Genomic DNA, 18976 nt, shown 5'->3' with positions numbered 1-18976 from the left:
TTATTTCCCCCTCCACGATTGTGCAAACCCCGGTCAGTGTGGAGAACAGAGATGAGTAAATGTAGACAACTGCGGTATGCAGAGCTGCCACTGCAGCTGCTCCCACACCAGTCATTGCGAATGTGGAGACCCAAGGTCCAGCCCTTGTTTGGGTGGCATGATGATGACAACAGAGGAAGCACACGGATGAACGTCTCTCCCATGTAACTAGAGTGATGTGGCAGCAGCAACAGCACTACAAGCGGTATGTGTAAAGCAGAGCATTTCCTCGCCACCTCCTTTGCCCCCATGTTGTTGGCCAAGTAGTGGGCTGGGAGAGGGAGGAAGAACACCTCCAAGATGACACAAAGTACTCACATTGTATGCAGGTTTCCTAAAACAGTTGTTTTAGGGCTGACACCATCCTGGACAAGCAGCCACCCCAGGAAATGTGCCACCATTGCCTCTTCCTCTACAGCAGGTGGCATATACAGAATGAAACCCTCAGGGCCATCCCAAGACATTTTGCTGCCTCAGGCAAAGGATAAGATGCCCTCTTCCTCCATTCCATTCCATGTACAGAAGTCAACTGGATTAGCAATGCTATCCTACTTCAACAATGGCAAACAAGCTAGCGTTCACCACACTCAAGAACAGCAGGCTAATTTAGGGGTGTGGCCATGTGGCACACACAGCTCTGTCCACAAGGAGAGGCTCAGCCTCTTGCCTGCCAGCATCTGCCACCTGAGGCGGTTGCCTCACTCTGCCTAATGGTAGGGCCAGCCCTGTCACATAGATGCACAGACTGATAGCATTTTTACTTTATTTTTGTGAATCTTTACAACTGTGACCACTACACATTTCTGTCATGTGTCTACAAAGCAGAGAAAAAGGTGATTTATTTTGGCCAAATATTGCCACCCTAAATTGCACCACAGCTTAGGCACCTGAGGTGAGGCCTTTGGTTTCTCCTCATGGTCATGTTGGGCTTGAGGAGTAGAACCCATCTAGAGCAGCACTGTGTCTCTTGAACAAACTTCACCTGCTGTGAGAGAAAAATAGTGCAATGGCGTGATAGAACGATAGAGCACTTGCGCAATAGAGCAAACGTGTAATACAGGTGAGACATGAGAGAAATCACCCATCCAGAAAAGAATCTTTTTTTTTTTAAATCACACCTACAAAGGGGTTTTCAATGTCAATAGGTCACTATCACGCATTTGTCCAGCAGTAGCTATGCCCCTGAATAGTGGCATAGTGAGGTAGTGAGACGGGATATAGGTATTGCTGGACAAGTGTGAGATAGTGACATACTGAGAAAACAAGATAGGGGGGAGGTGTAGGTACTGCTGACAAAAGTGCTATTTCGGTTTAACACTTTAATTTTTAAAAATAAGTTAGAAGCTGCCCGGAGCATACCTATACTTTGCGAGAATGGAGAGTTTAGTGGTAGGCAAGGTGAAGTTAACGCTATGAGGCAGCGCAGAACTCTGACGGCCAGCCCTGAAATGGCAGAAACAGTGGGAAAAACAATGGGGAAATATCCCTTAACTGGGGTCAGTGAGGTGAAAGACACATCCCTGGGCAGGGCTATCATGCTGGAATAAATGTGGAGGATGGTGCACACCACAACAGAAGTGCAGGCAAGCCAAATTAAGGAAAACAATCGGACTAAAAGTAGTTTCGGAAGAACTGGTTTTTCAGTGTGAAACTCCGGAGTGGCTGCAAAATGGCCAAGTTGTCATGTATCCCTAACGATGTCCAAACACAGCCAGCTTGGAGTAAGCCACTTGTGGAGACACCCCGGTTTCAAACGCCATGTGATTATTCATTGGGAGCACTTATATCTGTGGCCAGCTCACTACTGCTACATACTGGTTACTGTTAGTTAAAAAAATTAAATGAATTGATACGCCTAGGTATGTCTGCCAAAAACACAAAACCCTTTACTTAAAAGGGGGGGGGGTATCCAGTGTGGACAACCTTGCTGTAGTTATTCTGAAGTACGGTGACCCCTTACACTTCACCAAAAAAGGAAAGTCATCACCAAAAAGGAGGACAAAAATAGAGTACAGTTTTGCATAAAATTTGCATATGCTAATTTATATGAATAGATGCAAAGTTCATGTTTTCTAATCTATAGAAATACAATACTTCTCCCCATAGTGGGAAGGACTGTGATCATGTGCCCTATATGTCTATTTAGTTTGCTGCCCAGGTGTTCACTGCTGTTGTCCAGGTTTCAAGGCCCCTGTTGCTCTCCCTACTTATGGTTCTTAATCTTCAAACCAGACTTGGATTGGACAAACCTTCATATTGAGCATGCCTTTACACACTATTTAAAGTAGGACAGGTGGCCACCCAATCTGAGGTTTAAGAAGTAAACAGCACATATGTGCTTAAAATACATTTTCCGCAGTTTAATCTTAAATGTATCCCAAAACGATCCTTTAATCTCGGTGTAGGCAACCTTTCCAGCCCTGAGGGCCACATGTAGTGCCTGGTGGAGGGTCGGGAGGGGGCACGTGTGTGCACATATGTGTATGCATGCATACTCTCTCACACGCATGCATCCACAGAGGAGGATGGGATTGCTGGGGGAGGAGAAGGAAGCTGCTCTGTGGTTGCTGAGGCGAGAGGTTTCTCCCCCTCCCAGTTACCCAAACTGGATTATTACGTCCAAAAGCAGCGATCCTGGCTGCTTCGGGGTTGCTGGGGGAGGGGAGGCTTTAGCCCCCCAGTGACCCCAGCTGGGATCTCTGCTTCCTCACCACCATTAGCAGCAAAGAAGCAGCGACCCAGGCTGCACTGGGGTGGTTGTCCCAGCGCCAACTGCAGAGTCAAACTAGCTGAGTTGTGGGGAAAATGGGTGGGGCTCCCCCAGGCTCACATGGGCCACACAGCGTGGCAAGGGCTGAAGGTTCCCCACCCCCGCTTTAAACCGTGGACAAATCTTCTCTCCCACCACTCCCATCTTAATGAAATGTCTTTGCCCCCTTACTGACATACAAAATGGCGCCCTTGGAGCCCTACCACAACGCCCGAAACAAAGATGCCCACCCCACCTCGTATCAGTCCATCCATTCCTCTTTCCTCAGGCCTTCATGGTTGCTTCCCCAGCTCCAGTCACCTTTGCTTCCGTTGTCTTACATAGTTTGCATCAGGCCCAATGAAGGGCCAGTTATCACCTTTCTTTTCTGACAAGGCTCCTGTGCCTTAAAGCCACGCGACTGGCAGAAATTCAGCTGCTGAAGCTCCTCCTGGTAGGGTGGCCAGTTAGACGTCGCCAAAACAGAGGAACTCCATCATCAACAAAGAGGATAAAAAGGGTACACATCTGCATAAAATTCAAATGTGTTAATTTATATGCAAATTTTGAAAGAATTACTATAATTTTAATAGAAGTACAATACATCCCACCCTAGTGGGGAAGACTGTGACCAGGTGGCATGTATGCCTGCTCAGTCTGCTGTCCAGGTGCCAAATGTGGTTGGGTGACTAGAAGGCCCCTGATGCTGTCCCTCCCTTCTTATGGTTCTCTAAGTTTAAACCAGACTTGGACTAGACAGCCCTTCAAACAGAGGACTGTCCTCTCTAAAGTAGGACACATGGCCACCCTACGCTCCTGGGCACACAAATGCAGTGCTGGAGAACTCTTCACTTGCTGATTTTCAGCCCCTTACACAGATGTTAAACATTCAGGAGACACCTGTCAGTAAATAATAGAAAAGCCGGCAAATCTAGGGCTCGTGAGTGGGGGAAACACTCGCTCCTCTGCTCCTTTCCTCCAGCATTCATTAGCTGTTTGCTTTAGAAGCGAACACGAATCCGTAGTTGCTGTACCCATTGCCTTTGTTCTTTAATTCATGCTGATATATTTTTGGCCTGTTGCAGTGTTGGCGGGATGTGTGGGCGGATGCCGAATTTGGCTTCAGAGATAAAGGGCTGCTACTCTCCTGGGCCTCTCCTCCTTCATTCCACCTCCCTGCATCTCACCCAGCCACCTCCCGCTCTGCTGATTCTCCTCAGTCCCAACTCTTCAGCTAAGGATAAGAAGCTCTTCTGAGAGCTGGTACAGCATCGTGGGTAAGAATCAGGAAGAAAAACATTGAAATCTTACTACTAGTGCCATAAACTCCCTAGGTCAGCTTTCCCCTATCAGAAGTCCTCCAGATATTTTGGACTTCAACTCCTATCAGCCCCATCCAGCATAGTCAGTGGTCAGAGATGATGGGAGTGTAGTCCTGAACATCTGGAGGGCCCCAGGCTGCTCTAGGTGGCCTTAAGCAAGCTGTGATTTCTTAGCAGCAGAGCCCCATCTGCAATTGGGGGATAATAGTGTTGATCTACCTTACAGTGTTGTCATAAGGATTATAACATGATAATTCCATCACTCTAAAGCAGGGGTCCCCAACGCGGCGTTCATGGGCACCATGGCGCCCGCGGGTACTTCCAACATCACCCACAAAGTTCTTCACTTCCTTCTTCCTTAATTTTTTTTTAATAAAACATTTAAAATATATTAGGGTGCCAGCTTCTCCTTCCTCTTGCTGAATCTGCTGCTGGTCAGCTTTTCAGCCGGCAGGAAGAGAAGCATAGCAAAGGGGTAGAGGGGAGGGAAAGAGAGAGGCTAGAGGCTAGGAGGGGGAGAAACAGTGAGGGAAAGAGGTGTGGCGGGGAGAGAAATAGTGAGAGTGGAGGGAAACAGCAGGATAAAGGGCTGAGTGGGAGAGAAAGAGCAAGGCCAGAACAGGAAAGGGGTGAGTAGGAGAGAAAGAGCAAGGCCAGGGACAGGGAAGGGAAGAGAAATGGCAAGGAAAGGGGTTAAGGGGAGAGAAATCATGAGGGGAGAGGCTCAGAGGGAAGAGGAAGAGAGAAGCTAGAAGATATGAGGGGTGAGAAAGAGTGAGGGAAAGAGGTGTGGCGGGGAGAGAAATAGCGAGGCTGGAGGCTGGGAGTGGAGGGAAACGGGCAAGTGGGAGAGAAAGAGCAAGGCCAGGACAGGAAAGGGAGAGAAATGGCGAGGAAGGGGGTTGAGGGGAGAGAAATAGCAAGGCAAAAGGCTCTGAGGGGAGAGGAAGAGAGAGAGAGCAAAAGGGAAAGGTCTATGTGGGCAGAAGACGATTGGGTGAACCAGGAAGCAACTCTTTCCATTCCCGCCCCCCTAGCCTTGCTATTTCTCTCCCCTACCCTACTCTTGACTTGCCAGGCCCCCATGGCAGCCATTATGTGACTAGCCACATCCTCCATGGGAGCCATTTTGTGGTGATGCCCACAGCAGTTTCTCAAATTCCCAAATGTGCCCACGAGTCCAAAAAGGTTGGGGACCCCTGATATAATGTGCTATACAAATGCTAAGTACTATTGTTATAAGCATTGGCACCCTATGTGAAATGCTAAAATGCTCCTGATCCCTTGTCTCAGATCCTGCAGCTTCTGCATCTAGCAGACCTTGTTCACCTATTCCACCTGGGCCCGTGACTTGTCAAGCCCCATAATGGCGTTCTTTATCTCTTTATCATCCTATTGACCCTCCATCATGGGAGCCCTGGTTCAGCTCCGAACCTCCACACCATCTGGTGGGGCCTGGACCTCATATGATGCCACTGCTGCTAATCCATCCACGCCTCACATCCAGTCAAATCTGTGGCAGGCTTTGCTAGGGCTTAGCCCCGGAAACTATTTTTACTGCTAGAGCTCAAGCCTGGAACGTGCAGCACAATAACACAATTGAAGGTGCTGATGATCATATTTAGTGTGTTTAGTTTTTGTTTTAAACATTTTAAACATTCTAACTGATGAATTTTTATATTTATGATGATGTATTTTAATTTTTTTATTCTGTAAACTGCTTAGAGATGTTTTTTAGATATGGTAAGGGGTATATACATGGATGAAATAAATAAATCATGTGGAACATGCCTTTTTCCCATCAGTAACCAGAGTCAGCCTCTACTTACTGCACTTGTGATTAGGGGGTGAGGCAGCTTTCCCCAACCTGATGCCCTCCAGATGTTTTGGACTCCCATCAGCCCCAGCCGGCATGGCCAATGGTCAGGAATTCTGGGAGTTGGAATCCAAAACATCTGGAGAGCTCCAGGATGGGGAAGGCAGAGTGATTTGCTTTCTGGCAGGTCTGAGCACTGGTGCTTCTTTTAATAAAATAAGCACTGCCAAAAACCTCTAGAATTACTGGACCACTTGCATACCACTGCCTGTTGCCACAGACAGCCATCCCTTTTCTACTAGAAAAAGAATCTGGCTGGTTTAGTCCAAATCACTATGCGGAATTTCCCTCCTCACCCACCCCCCAGTCCCCTTCTTGCTCCTAGGCCACATTGCGGCTATGACAGCAGATGAAAGAACTGGCAGAATTCCCCTTGTATCCAACTCTTACATGTACATCAGCCCTGGCAGGGTCTAGGCCAGCCTCTGCCAACCTGGTGCCTTCCAGATTTGTTGGACTACAACACTCGTCATCCTCTGCCAATGGCCATTCTGGCTAGAGTTGATGAGAGTTGTAGTCTAACATCTGGAGGGCCCCAGGTTGGGGAAACCTAGACTAGAAAGCTTTGTTCCTTGGCCCACCATCTCCAGCCTTCCAAATCCTACTTGTCACCAGGTCTCCTTCCTGGCAATAGTACGTGACCCCTCCGATTCTAGACCATAGGTGTTGTTTCACCACAGTCCTGTTTCTCCTTGGCTCCTCCTTTCTTCAGTCCCATGTCTCCACTGGCCATGCTTTTCAGCCCACTTCCTACCCAGTCCCGTTTCCTTTATCCACCCAATGTGCTTCCAGACTGCGGCTTTTAGCCTCCAAATGGCCTGCCTCAAACATGAAATTTGTGGGGAGTGAAGGGTGGGATCCAGATGACATTGTCTACCATTCTTAACTATCCCATGTTTTCCCACCACTTCTTCCATCTTTTTTCTTACTATAAGTCCGTTAAGGAGGAAAAGACAGAACAAATGCACAACACCTTTCTATTGGAAGTGCTAGGTGCCCCCGGTCTGAAAGCACACTCAGAGCATTTCTATACCACCTTAAAATCCCGCAATTTTACAGGGGTTTTCTGCGTCTGTTTTAAATGCAGGATCAGGACGAGCTCCCTTTACACATGCTTCCTTTCCCCCACTTTTCTCCCCTTATCTATGTGTTCTATATGTTTCATTATACAGCCACTAGATGGCACTGTGGTCTAGCTCCTCTTATTGAAGGATTTCCTCTTTTCATGAGGTAACTCAGTGTGCTGTAATTTGATAGCTCATTTTCTCCAATCTTTTAAAAAATGGGATAGAAGTCATTTAGCGTGGGAGACGCCCTGGAAGTTGACGATGTCATGTAATGGACCTGAAAACTTCCATGAGCAACCAATCTTAATATTTATTTTATTTATTAAAAAATTTTCTTGTCTGCCTTTCAGGGCAGAAGCCCTCTCAAGGTGGCTCACAGCAATAAAATAGCAGGAGAAGTGGAGAAGCCCTCAGTCTCTTTTAGGCCCCACCATCAGCAGGCAAGCTGAGCTTAGGCCCTTTGAGATTTCTTCAGGGACCCCTCTCTTTCTTTGTCTCTTCTGCCCTTTTCGTTAAGCCTCCTTGTCCTCAAACCTACCCTTCGATTCATCTTTCTCAATGTATTGTTTACTTTGTAATCTTCTTTTAGCTATCATGGCTCTTGGCTCCCTGCCTCCTGGTTTCCTAACCTTCAGCCTGACCCACAAAGCTCCTTCTACATCCTGCATGATATTTTAGATTACAGCCAAACTGACAATTTCCCATGACATGACAGAATCTGGACTGCAGTCACTGACAGCGAAGGATCATGACATCGTAGGCCATCATACCAGCTGAGACTAACACTGTCAAAAGCCTCACCACCACATGCACAACACAATATAGATTGGTACCTAATAGCAGGGGAATTAGCCCTGCTGGAGCCCTCCAGATGTGTTGGACTACAACTCCCATAATCCTTTTACATTGGCCAGGCTGGATGAGGCTGATGGGAGTTGTAGTCCAAAACAACTGGAGGGCAGCAAGTTGCCTATCCCTGCCTTATAGCATGTATGTTTCAATCTTGACTTCGCCCTCTTCTGTTCCTGAACAGCAGGCACTTGTGAACCAAAAGAGCAGAGCTTTTCCCAAGCTGGTGCCCTTCAGCTGTGTTGGACTGTTGTTGTTGTTCAGTCATTCAGTCATGTCCGACTCTTCGTGACCCCATGGATCATAGCACGCCGGGCCTTCCTGTCCTGTGCTCTCTCCCGGAGCATGCTCAAGTCCATATTCAGTGATGCTGTCTAGCCATCTCATCCTCTGCCGTCCCCTTCTCCTTTTGCCTTCAGTCTTTCCCAGCATCAGGGTCTTTTCCAGAGAGTTTTCTCTTCGCATTAGGTGGCCAAAATATTTCAGCTTCAGCTTCAGTATCTGTCCTTCCAATGAGCAGTCAGGGTTGATTTCCTTTAGGATTTACTGATTTGACCTCCTTGCAGTCCAGGGGACTCATAAGAGTCTTCTCCAGCACTACAGTTCGAAAGCATCAATTCTTCAGCATTCAGCCTTCCTTATAGTTCAGCTCTCACAGCCATACGTTGCTACTGGGAAAACCATAGCTTTGATTATGCGGACCTTTGTTGGCAAGGTGTTGTCTCTGCTTCTTACTATGCTGTCTAGGTTTGCCATAGCTTTCCTCCCAAGGAGCAAGCGTCTTTTAATTTCAGGGCTACAGTCACCATCTGCGGTTATCTTGGAGCCCAAGAAAATAAAATCTGTCACTGCTTCCATTTCTTCCCCTTCTATGTGCCAGGAAGTGATGAGGCCAGATGCCATGATTTTAGTTTTTTTAATGTTGAGTTTCAAACCAGCTTTTGCACTCTCCACTTTCACCCTCAACAAGAGGCTCTTTAGATCCTCTTCGCTTTCTGCCATTAGGGTGGTATCGTCTGCGTATCTGAGGTTGTTGATAATTCTCCCGGCAATCTTAATGCCGACCTGTGATTCATCCAACCCGGCATTTCTCATGACGTACTCTGCATATAAGTTAAATAAGCAGGGTGACAATATACAGCCTTGTCGTACTCCTTTCCCAATTTTGAACCAATCGGTTGTTCCATGTCCGGTTCTTACTGTTGCTTCTTGACCCTCATACAGGTTTCTCAGGAGACAGGTAAGGTGGTCTGGTACTCCCATCTCTTTAAGAATTTGCCAGAGTTTGTTGTGATCCACACAATCAAAGGCTTTAGCGTAGTCAATGAAGCAGACATAGACGTTTTTCTGGAATTCTCTTGCTTTCTCCATGATCCAGCGAATGTTGGCAATTTGATCTCTAGTTCTTCTGCCTCTTCGAAACCCCGCTTGTACTTCCGGTAGTTCTTGGTTCACATACTGCTGAAGCCTAGCTTGTAGGATTTTGAGCATCACCTTGCTGGCATGTGAAATGAGCACAATTGTATGGTAGTTTGAACACTCTTTGGCGTTGCCCTTCCTTGGAATTGGAATGTAAACTGACCTTTTCCAGTCTTGTGGCCATTGTTGAGTGTTCCAAATTTGTTGGCATATTGAGTGCAGCACTTTAACAGCATCATCTTTTAGGATTTTAAATAGCTCAGCTGGAATACTGTCATCTCCGCTAGCTTTGTTGTTACTAATGCTTCCTAAGGCCCACTTGACTTCACTCTCTAGGATGTCCGGCTCAAGTTCAGTGAGCGCACTATCATGGCTATCAGGGACATTAAGATCTTTCCTGTATAGTTCTTCTGTGTATTCTTTCCACCTCTTCTTAATCTCATCTGCTTCTGTTATGTCCCTGCCTTCTTTGTCCTTTATCAAGCCCGTCTTTGCACAAAAATTCCCTTGATATCTCCGATTTTCATGAAGAGGTCTCTAGTCTTTCCCATTCTATTGTTTTCTTCTATTACTTTGCATTGTTCATTTAAGAAGGCCTTCTTGTCTCTCCTTGCTATTCTCTGGAACTCTGCATTCAGTTGGGTATATCTTCCCCTTTCTCCCTTCCTTTTCGCTTCCCTTCTTTCCTCAGCTACTTGTAAAGCCTCCTCAGACAGCCAATTTGCTTTCTTGCATTTCTTTTTCTTTGGGATGGATTGAGTTGCTGCCTCCTGAACAATGTTACGGACCTCCATCCATAGTTCCTCAGGCACTCTGTCTATCAGGTCTAATCCCTGAAATCTATTCCTCACCTCCACTGTATATTCATAAGGGATATGATTTAGGTCATACCTGAATGGTTTAGTGGTTTTCCCTATGTTCTTCAATTTAAGCTGAAATTTTGCAATAAGAAGCTCATGATCTGAGCCACAGTCAGCTCCAGGTCTTGTTTTTACTGACTGTATAGAGCTTCTCCATCTTTGGCTGCAAAGTAGATAATCAATCTGATTTCAATATTGACCATCTGGTGATGTCCATGTGTAGAGTCGCCTCTTGTGCTGTTGGAAAAGAGTGTTTGCTATGATCAGCGTGTTCTCTTGGCAAAACTCTATTAGCCTTTGTCCTGCTTCATTTTGTACACCAAGGCCATGCTTGCCTGTTATCCCGGTGATTTCTTGACTTCCTACTTTGGCATTCCAATCCCCTATGATGAAGAGGACACCTTTTTTTGGTGTTAGTTCTAGAAGGTGTTGTAGGTCTTCATAGAACCGATCAACCTCAGCTTCTTCGGCCTCAGTGGTTGGGGCACAGACTTGAATTACTGTGATGTTGAATGGTTTGCCTTGGATTCGTACTGAGATCATTCTATCATTTTTGAGATTGTACCCCGGTACTGCTTTTCCCACCCTTTTGTTGACTATGAGTGCTACTCCATTTCTTCTAAGGGATTCTTGCCCACAGTAGTAGATATAATGGTCACCTGAATTAAATTCTCCCATGCTTGTCCATTTTAGTTCACTGATTCCCAAGATGTCAGTGTTGGACTACAACTCTCATAATCCCACAGCCACAGGCAACAGCATGTAGAGAGCTAATTCTGAGTGAGGGTTTATCAGGGCTCAGCCCCCAAGTGTGCTTATAATGCCATAGGTCACTGTTCTGGAGCGTGTGAAGTAATAATATAAAAATGACCGGGGAGGGAGCACTGAGCATGTGCAAACTGCCCTCCCTTTTCCACTCAGTAAACACAATTAGTTCTCACATACCTGGGAATAGGAGGAAGGGTCTACAGGTCACATCTATTTAAGGCCTGTGTCTTGCTGCTTCTCGTTTTTGTAACTGAAGCCTGTGGTCCTGCCTAGTAGAGAGAAGCAGGCCTGTTACCTCCCAAGCGTCCACTAGAGGGGAGCATCTCAACCTCCTTTGGTAAAACAATGTGTGTTTCTTTGGGTAAGAGATGGATACCTGTCACTGCAGCACCGGGATATTCTGTGGCTGTTCCCTCCCCAGCAAGAACACCCAGACACTCTCAGTGTTGTCCAACTCGATAACTTTATTCAAAATGGGTTTTTTCCCCCTGCCCCCCAGGGGCTACACTGTCCCAGGGGCCATCTGATATTCCCCTCCCTATTTGGCTACGACTACACAGTGAGACCTTGGCTAAAAAACCCGCACACACACAGGTTCCTGGTGCCCTCTATAGGTGGTGCATATAGGTGTGGATGTGTGTGCAAGGAGGAAAGGTAGGAGGCAAGGACATGGATGGAGAAGGCCTGAAAGCCCCACACTCGCACCCTACAATCCGTGGGGAGGGGAGGTTTCCCACCAATGGCTGGATCAAGAGGCGCGCACGCTTGCCCACCTCGCATCTCATTCATCATGGCTGTTGCCACAGATAGGTCTTGGAAGTGTCGATTTGGCCAGGAGGGGGTGGCAGCAGAAGAGCGTGCCCGCCCACTGTGGGGGGCGGCGGAGGAGTCGGGGCAGGTGGAGCCAGTTGTGCAAGCGGAGCCATGGGCATGGGCGGGTCTCCCTCAGCATCCCACAAGCTGATCAGGGGAGGGTAGACTTCATTGAGTGGAATGGCCGCCGCATGCTGCATGTACGTCTTCAGAGAATGGCGGCACCCTTTCTCCTTGAGCCATCGCGAGGCACAGAGGAGCAGCAACACAGCACTCAGGGCCGCTAGCAAGGAGCCGGTGACGGCAGCCAGGGCTGCGCCTCCAGCCCACCCTCCCATCAGCTCCACAGAGAGCAGGGCCTCCTTGGTGGTGACATTGAGGCAGGAGCGCTGCATGCGGGGCAGTTGCAGAAGAGGTGGGGTAATGGTAGAGGTTGCCAAGGGCCCTGAAGGTGCCACGGAGCCTTTGGGAGTTGGTAAAGAAACCATTGTTGCTAAGAGGCCCACTGGAGATGTTGAAGGACCTTTGGAGGTTGCCAAGGAACTCAGAGAAGGTGCAGAAGCACCTGTGGCTGCTAAGACCATCTCTAGAGAACTCACAGAAGATACTGATGAGCTTGTGGAGGTTGCAGAGGATGGGGGGACATCAGTGTAACCAGCAGCAGCTGAGGACTTGGGGATGGAGGACACAACAGTAAGGCAGATCTCATAGCGGGTGGCAGGCTGCAAGTGGGTCAAGTTGAATTCCCGGATACCCACAGGAACCCGTGCTGTGTAGCTCAGGTGAGGGTTGTGGATGCGCATGGTGGCTGACGACCATGATGTAGGAGGCGGTGGGTGGGCTGTGGCCGACTCACTGCCCTGCTTGTTTGTCTGCCCCTCCGTGAAGGACGTTGTCCACTCCACCACCACAAAATGCGATTGCACCTTCTTTGCCAGGACTAGCAGCCTGGCAGGGGTGACGGGTCTTTCTCCAATCACAGCAAGGGCCACGCTTCTGCTGGCTGAACCCAGTCCGTTCCATGCCACGCAAGTGTAGATTCCTGAGTCTGCCGGGTTGGCTGTGCTGATCTCGAGGGTTCCCCCTGCCCTCAGATGCAGCCTCCCTGACCCTGTGGTCACTTTTTCCCCAGATGGTGATATCCAATAGAACTGTGGTGGCGGCTCTGAGCTGGCCTGGCAATCCAGAGCTATTGTTGAGCCGGATGATACCTCCAGCCGCTCTGGGGGATCCTTCGAGGAGGGGATTTCTGGCAGGCAAGCTCCTCCCATGATGCCTTTCAGGGCTTCTTGGAGCTCTTGCCCAGCAGCTCCTGAGGGCGAGGCGCAAAGAGTGGTTTGGGACTCGATCAACCGGATGTGTCCCAGGGCTAATGGTTCCCAGGCCTCTCGGCAGTCACAACGCAGTGGGTTTCCGTAGAGACTGAGCTCAGCCAAAGCCGGCAAGGCACCTGTCAGGCCTAGGGGGAGAAGACTGAGGGCCGCATTGCTAGCCAGTAGGGTGCGGAGAGCTGGCACCCCCAGGAAGGCACCTGGGTGCAAATAGGAGAGATGTGGGTTGTTGCACAGCTCAAGCTTGGCCAACTCCGGAAGGTTCTGAAAAGCACCTTTGTGGATGCCGGTGAGTTCTTCCATGCCATTGAGGCTCAACTCTTCCAGGTGCAGCATACTCTTGAAGTCCCCTGCCCGAACCTCTGTGATGGGGTTCTTGTTGAGATCCAGGAATTTCAGGAGAGGCAGGCCCTTCAGTGCCTTGGTGGGGACATGTGGAAGGTGGTTATCGTAAAAGGACAAACTCTCCAGGTAGTCCAGGCCTTGGAAAGCATCGGAGGGCACTTCGCTCAGCTCCATCCCAGCCAAGACGAGGCTGTGGAGCCGTCCCAGTGGCCAGAAGCTCCCGCCTGCCAACTGGGAGATGGGGTTCTCTCCGATCATAAGGATCTCCAAATTGGGGAGGGAGAGGAACCAGCGGTGGTTGATGGCACGGAGACGGTTGGCGTTGAGGTGAAGCCGGAGCAGGCTGCCCAAGCCAGCAAATGCCGACGGCTCAATGGTAGAGATGCGGTTGTGGTTGATGTAAAGTTCCTCGAGGGCCACGAGGTCCCCCAAGCAGTGGTCCAGCAGCTCTTCCACCTGGTTTTCCTCCAGGTAAAGGGTGATGAGGTGGGACAGGTTGCCCAGCCCAGCATCGCTGATTTTGGAGAAGTGGTTCTGGGAGAGGTCAAGCTCTGTCAAGTTGAACAAGTGCTGGAGCTCCCTGTTGACCCGGGATATCTTATTGCTCTGTAATAGGAGAACCTGCGTGTCCGAGGAGAGATTCGCCGGCACACAGGTCAGCAACAGGTCATTGCAGTCCACAGTGCGGGCCTCATGGTAGACAGACTGTGGGGTGAACCATGGGCGAGTCTCACAGACGCACTGTGGGGGGCAGGAGTGAGCAGTAGATAGCGATCCCTGCAGGAGCAGCACCAGCAGAGCACAGAGTAGGAACCACAACATTGTGCCCCTCGCCAGATGAGCCTCCTTGCCTACCCACAGCCTGGGGTTGAGCTTGGGAGAAAAGGTTAATCCTGATCCGTCAGATATGAATTTAGAGCAGCCCACAGGGCAAGGTCATCTCTAGAAGAGGAAAGAGAGAATGGGTTAGATATGAGAGGATAGGCTTTCCCTATGCAAGCATGTATTCTGAAACAGAATCTAGCAGCCTGAGTCCATAGGTTCTCTTGCTCTTTATTTTTTTAAAAGCAGGTTGCTAGTCCTCATTATCGTAGGGAACAATGTGAGCAGCATTTGGTGAAGGCCCAGAGGCAACAAGTAGGAGTGTAGCAGTGGTCAAGTGATAAGCCATCATTGTCTGCCTGGTCTATTCCTTGTAGTTTTCCCCTTCCCTGTCTTTGTGCCCTACGGCTCCCACATCCATTTCCCAACTCCACTCCAGTCTTTACCAGTTCAGTTTTGTTTTTACTCCTTCATTTTAGAACAGAGTAAATTATAGTAAGAAAATCTGTGTCCATACAGAATTCCTGTCACCCTACTCCTTGTCACACAGGACCCCATTCTGAGCCCTCCATCTATATCTTGTTTCTGAACTCAAGTAGATGGCATTTTAGTGGACCTATTATGAACTTAATATAAACGAAGCATCAGATTAAAGCAGAGAATGTGTAGATTCACCAAGTAAATAAGTAAATGATGTTTTTGCCAATTTTCCAAAAAGGCCACAAGAATGTGTTAAAAGGGCAAAACCTGATGAAAACACAGAGTGGTAGTTTGCAAGCCTTCCTTAGACACTGGCTGAGGTGCTATGATGTCAGAGAATTGTGAAGGTCACAGCTGGCAGAGCTCTTGTTTCGGTATATTCCAGAGGTGGGCATCTTGTTGTTGGACTCTAACTTTCATCATTCCTCACCATTGGCTACGCTAGCTAGTGCTGATGGGAGTTGTAGGCCAGAACATCTGGAGGGCCACAAGTTGCCCAATCCTGGCTTAGTTAAATAAGCCTTATTTGCAATCTACTGGCTAACCTACTGTGATGTCACAGGAGATGTAGAGAGTTCAGGACTGCAGGGAGGGATTCCCAATATGCTCTCTGCTTCCTTAGGGGGGTTGCATCACTTCCTAGTGGCTGGTGTTTGGGGGAGACAATTGGGTAGGTAAAAGTCTCTAGACATGGTGAAAAGTGGCAGGGAAAGTGTCTTCCAGACAATTTCTGTGTCAAAGTTTCACAGGAGCAGCAGGGACAGCATGTTTATCAATGTTGCAGGGCATGGTGATTTTGATTTTCTCAGGCTATGGTTTGAAATGTTTTACCCATCCTGAAACCTTGTGATATGAAAAAGCAGGCAAAACAATTGATTGACTGATTGATTGATTGATTGATTGATTGATTCATAAGATGCACAGGGGATATCATATCAAGAGCAGGAACAGAGAAAAGGGTGGCAGCCCAGGACATGATCTGAAGGCAGATGGTGTGGCTACCTGGCTGAAGCTAAGGAGGTCTAGGTCTAGTCAGTGCTTGGATGGGAGACCGCCTGGGAACCCCATGAGTGCTGACTTGAATTCAATGATGGAAGAAAGGTGGGATGTAAATGTACTAAATCTGGGATGGGGAACCTGTGGCTCTCCAGATGTTGTTGGACTCCAACTCCCATCATCCCAATGTAATCTAGAGGGCCACAGGTTCCCCAACCCTGTACTATATAAACAAGTAAGACAGATGATTACTAATAAGACAGATGTATGTTAGTCTGGCCACCTCTACCATCCTTAAAATGTTAAATCTGTCTTCACCGTTAGATAGGTTTATTCAGAATAATGCCTCTCTACATGTACATGTAAAGTACAAGTAAAATACATGTACTTTACGAGGAAGGTGTTCTTATTGATTGATTGATTGATCTATCTATTTATCTATTTATTGCATTTATATCCCGCCTTTTTCCTCTTGCAAGGAACCCAAGGCAGCTTACATTATCCTCCTCCTCTCCGTTTTATCCTCACAACAACAACCCTGTGAGGTGGGTTGGGCTGAGAGTCTGTGACTGGCCCAGAGTCACCCAGTGAGCTTCCTTGGCCAAGTGGGGACTAGAACCCGGCTCTCCCGGCTCCCAGTCCGTCACTCTCACCACTACACTACACTGGCTCTGAATATTCTGAATTTTGAATATACTTTTCTGTGAATTCACAGGCTGTTGCTCATCTGTGCCTGCTAAGCATATTCTCCAGCCCAGGGAGAAAGGCTTTGCCCATATAGATTCTTCCCACCTCTCTTAAGAAGGTAGCATTTTAATTTGCTTTAGCCATAGGGGGCTAACAATGGCAAAAGTTCAAAAATATGTGAAGAATGCAACCATATGATCACACCAAAATGTAGAACATCTCTAAAAACTGGTAAGTCCATAAATCAATCAGAGATCAAGCCGCAATGACTTATGTGTTGATACACACCCCAAGCACATTGCTATAGCACATCGTCACTACTACGATCAATCAAACTCCTACTTTAAAAAATCTTTAAGAGCTTTGGCTGGGGCAAATGGACTCACACTCCTACTTATATGGTTGTCTGTTCCGTTTGAGAGGAATTTGACCTGGCACAAAAAGAAGGTAGGTTGGAATCTCTGCAAGCGAGGGTGACTAGCTGAATACTTAACGGCTGTGTAAAAGAGGGAATTTTGATCACTTTTCTCATCCCTACAGGACAAGCTGCACTGCTGAAGTTTCCTCCCCTTCACAACCCTTAAACCAGCCTTCCCCAACCTCAAGCCACTGGTCATGCTGGCTGAGGGTTGTGGGACACAACGAGACAATGTTTTCCACCGCAGCCAAAGGCAGCAGGTTTAGGAGTTGCTGGACAGGCCAGGTGGCACACAGCTTTGCCCTCCAACGGGGGGGGGGGGAATGACCAAGGGTTGCTTCTGTTGCCCCACACCATCTGCCACCTGAGGCAGTTTCCTCACTCTACCCAGTGGTAGGGCTGGCCCTGCCTCACACTGCCCAAATAGCAGTACAAGAATTGTGAGAACCCCCCCCCCATCCCTCCATATCAAAGGGTTAGCTGCAAGTAGCTTTGTTATTCAGCAAAGCCCTATATGGCTTAGGGCCAGTATACCTCAAGGGCCACTTGTTCCCACATGAACCTGCTTGGACCCTGATATTGTCTTCAGAAGCCATTCTTCAGGTCCCGCTGCCATCTGAGGTAAGCTAGTTGGTGACACCAGACACAGGCCTTTTCAGTGCTGGCATCCTATCTTTGGATTTTCTCCCAAGATTGTCTTGTCTGGCACCAACTTTTTTCAGCATCAAGTGAAGACTTGTTGTTGTGGTTATTTCTCAGGCCTTTTAGATGTTCTGATGGTGTTGTTTTTATCTTACCGGTATGGGGTCTTAAGTGGTTTTAACATCTGCCACTATTGCTAATGTTTTGTAATGTTCTTTGGTTTCAGTGTGATGGTTGTTGGTTTTAATTGCAGGTAAAATAAAATGTGTAGTTTAAATAAGATTCCACCAAACTAGTTTTCCTCTAACCATTCAAATGCATCAGAGGAAAACTCCTTTGATGGAATTATAGCTTTGGCTATAGGCTTTGTAGGAGAATGCATATATCTTTGCCAAGTTTCCAATTTATGTGGTAAAATAAAACTAAAACAAACAAATATATCCTGGAAAGTCTCTCTCGCCTGCTGCTTGCAGGGCAGGTTGAAGGACTTACTTGAGAGCAGATCCACAGGTAGACACTCACCAGCACATTTCTTGAAATCGCTGACTGGGGTGCTTGCTTGTGAGCAGATTTGCTTAAGGTATTCTTGCCATGTGAAACAGCATGTGAAATGTATCCATGAACAGATCTATTTGTGAGCAAGCTCCCTAGACAGCCATTTCAAGTGGCAAAGTTAAGGGCAGGACAGTATTCCTTGAGATGTCTGCTGAGATGGGGAAAAAATGTAGGGAAGTATGTTGTTGTTGTTCAGTCGTTCAGTCGTGTCTGACTCTTCGTGACCCCATGGACCATAGCACGCCAGGCCTTCCTGTCCTGCGCTCTCTCCCGGAGCGTGCTCAAGTTCATATTCATTGCATCTGTGATGCTATCTAGCCATCTCATCCTCTGCCGTCCCCTTCTCCTTTTGCCTTCAGTCTTTCCCAGCATCAGGGTCTTTTCCAGGGAGTTTTCTCTTCGCATTAGGTGGCCAAAATATTTCAGCTTCAGCTTCAGTATCTGTCCTTCCAATGAGCACTCAGGGTTGATTTCCTTTAGGATGGACTGATTTGACCTCCTTGCAGTCCAGGGCACTCGTAAGAGTCTTCTCCAGCACCACAGTTCGAAGGCATCAATTCTTCGGCGCTCAGCCTTCCTTATAGTCCAGCTCTCACAGCCATACATTACTACTGGGAAAACCGTAGCTTTGATTAGACGGACCTTTGTCGGCAAGGTGATGTCTCTGCTTCTTACTATGCTGTCTAGAGAAGTATAGTAGATCTTTAATAAAGCACTGATATACCAATGAAATAAACCGAGTTTGATACCCTGATCAGGGTTGCCAACATCACTGATGAGATGCCACAGTGCTTAGGATGCCCTTGGATTTATCTCAAGGAAAACAGCTGGTGCAGATGCTGAGGCTTCTGCTCATTCTTTTGGAGGCTTGAGGGCGAGTTGTGCGCTACCGAGTGCCCCCTCTCCCCATCCCTGGGAGCAAAATCAATGACTGGTCC

The 18976-nt window shown here is 47.9% G+C and overlaps 2 protein-coding genes across 2 annotated transcripts in view; both read right to left on the bottom strand.

Annotated features, from left to right (window-relative positions):
- The window catches only part of LOC146353374 (synaptonemal complex central element protein 1-like), a 615017-nt gene that overhangs the window by 584147 nt on the left and 11894 nt on the right, over window positions 1–18976 (bottom strand). The gene's annotated exons all lie outside the window — the stretch shown is intronic.
- On the bottom strand, window positions 11718–14260 carry LOC146353375 (leucine-rich repeat neuronal protein 1-like). The gene has a single exon (XM_084836308.1). It carries the CDS (start codon window positions 14258–14260, stop codon window positions 11738–11740), a length of 2523 nt encoding a protein of 840 aa, XP_084692434.1. The 3' UTR covers window positions 11718–11737.

The sequence above is a fragment of the Heloderma suspectum genome, chromosome 2 (assembly GCF_057233095.1).
Source record: "Heloderma suspectum isolate Gila_16-S chromosome 2, 16-S_ref, whole genome shotgun sequence".
Lineage (NCBI taxonomy): Eukaryota > Metazoa > Chordata > Lepidosauria > Squamata > Helodermatidae > Heloderma > Heloderma suspectum.
This window is presented reverse-complemented; position numbering and strand designations above follow the sequence as displayed.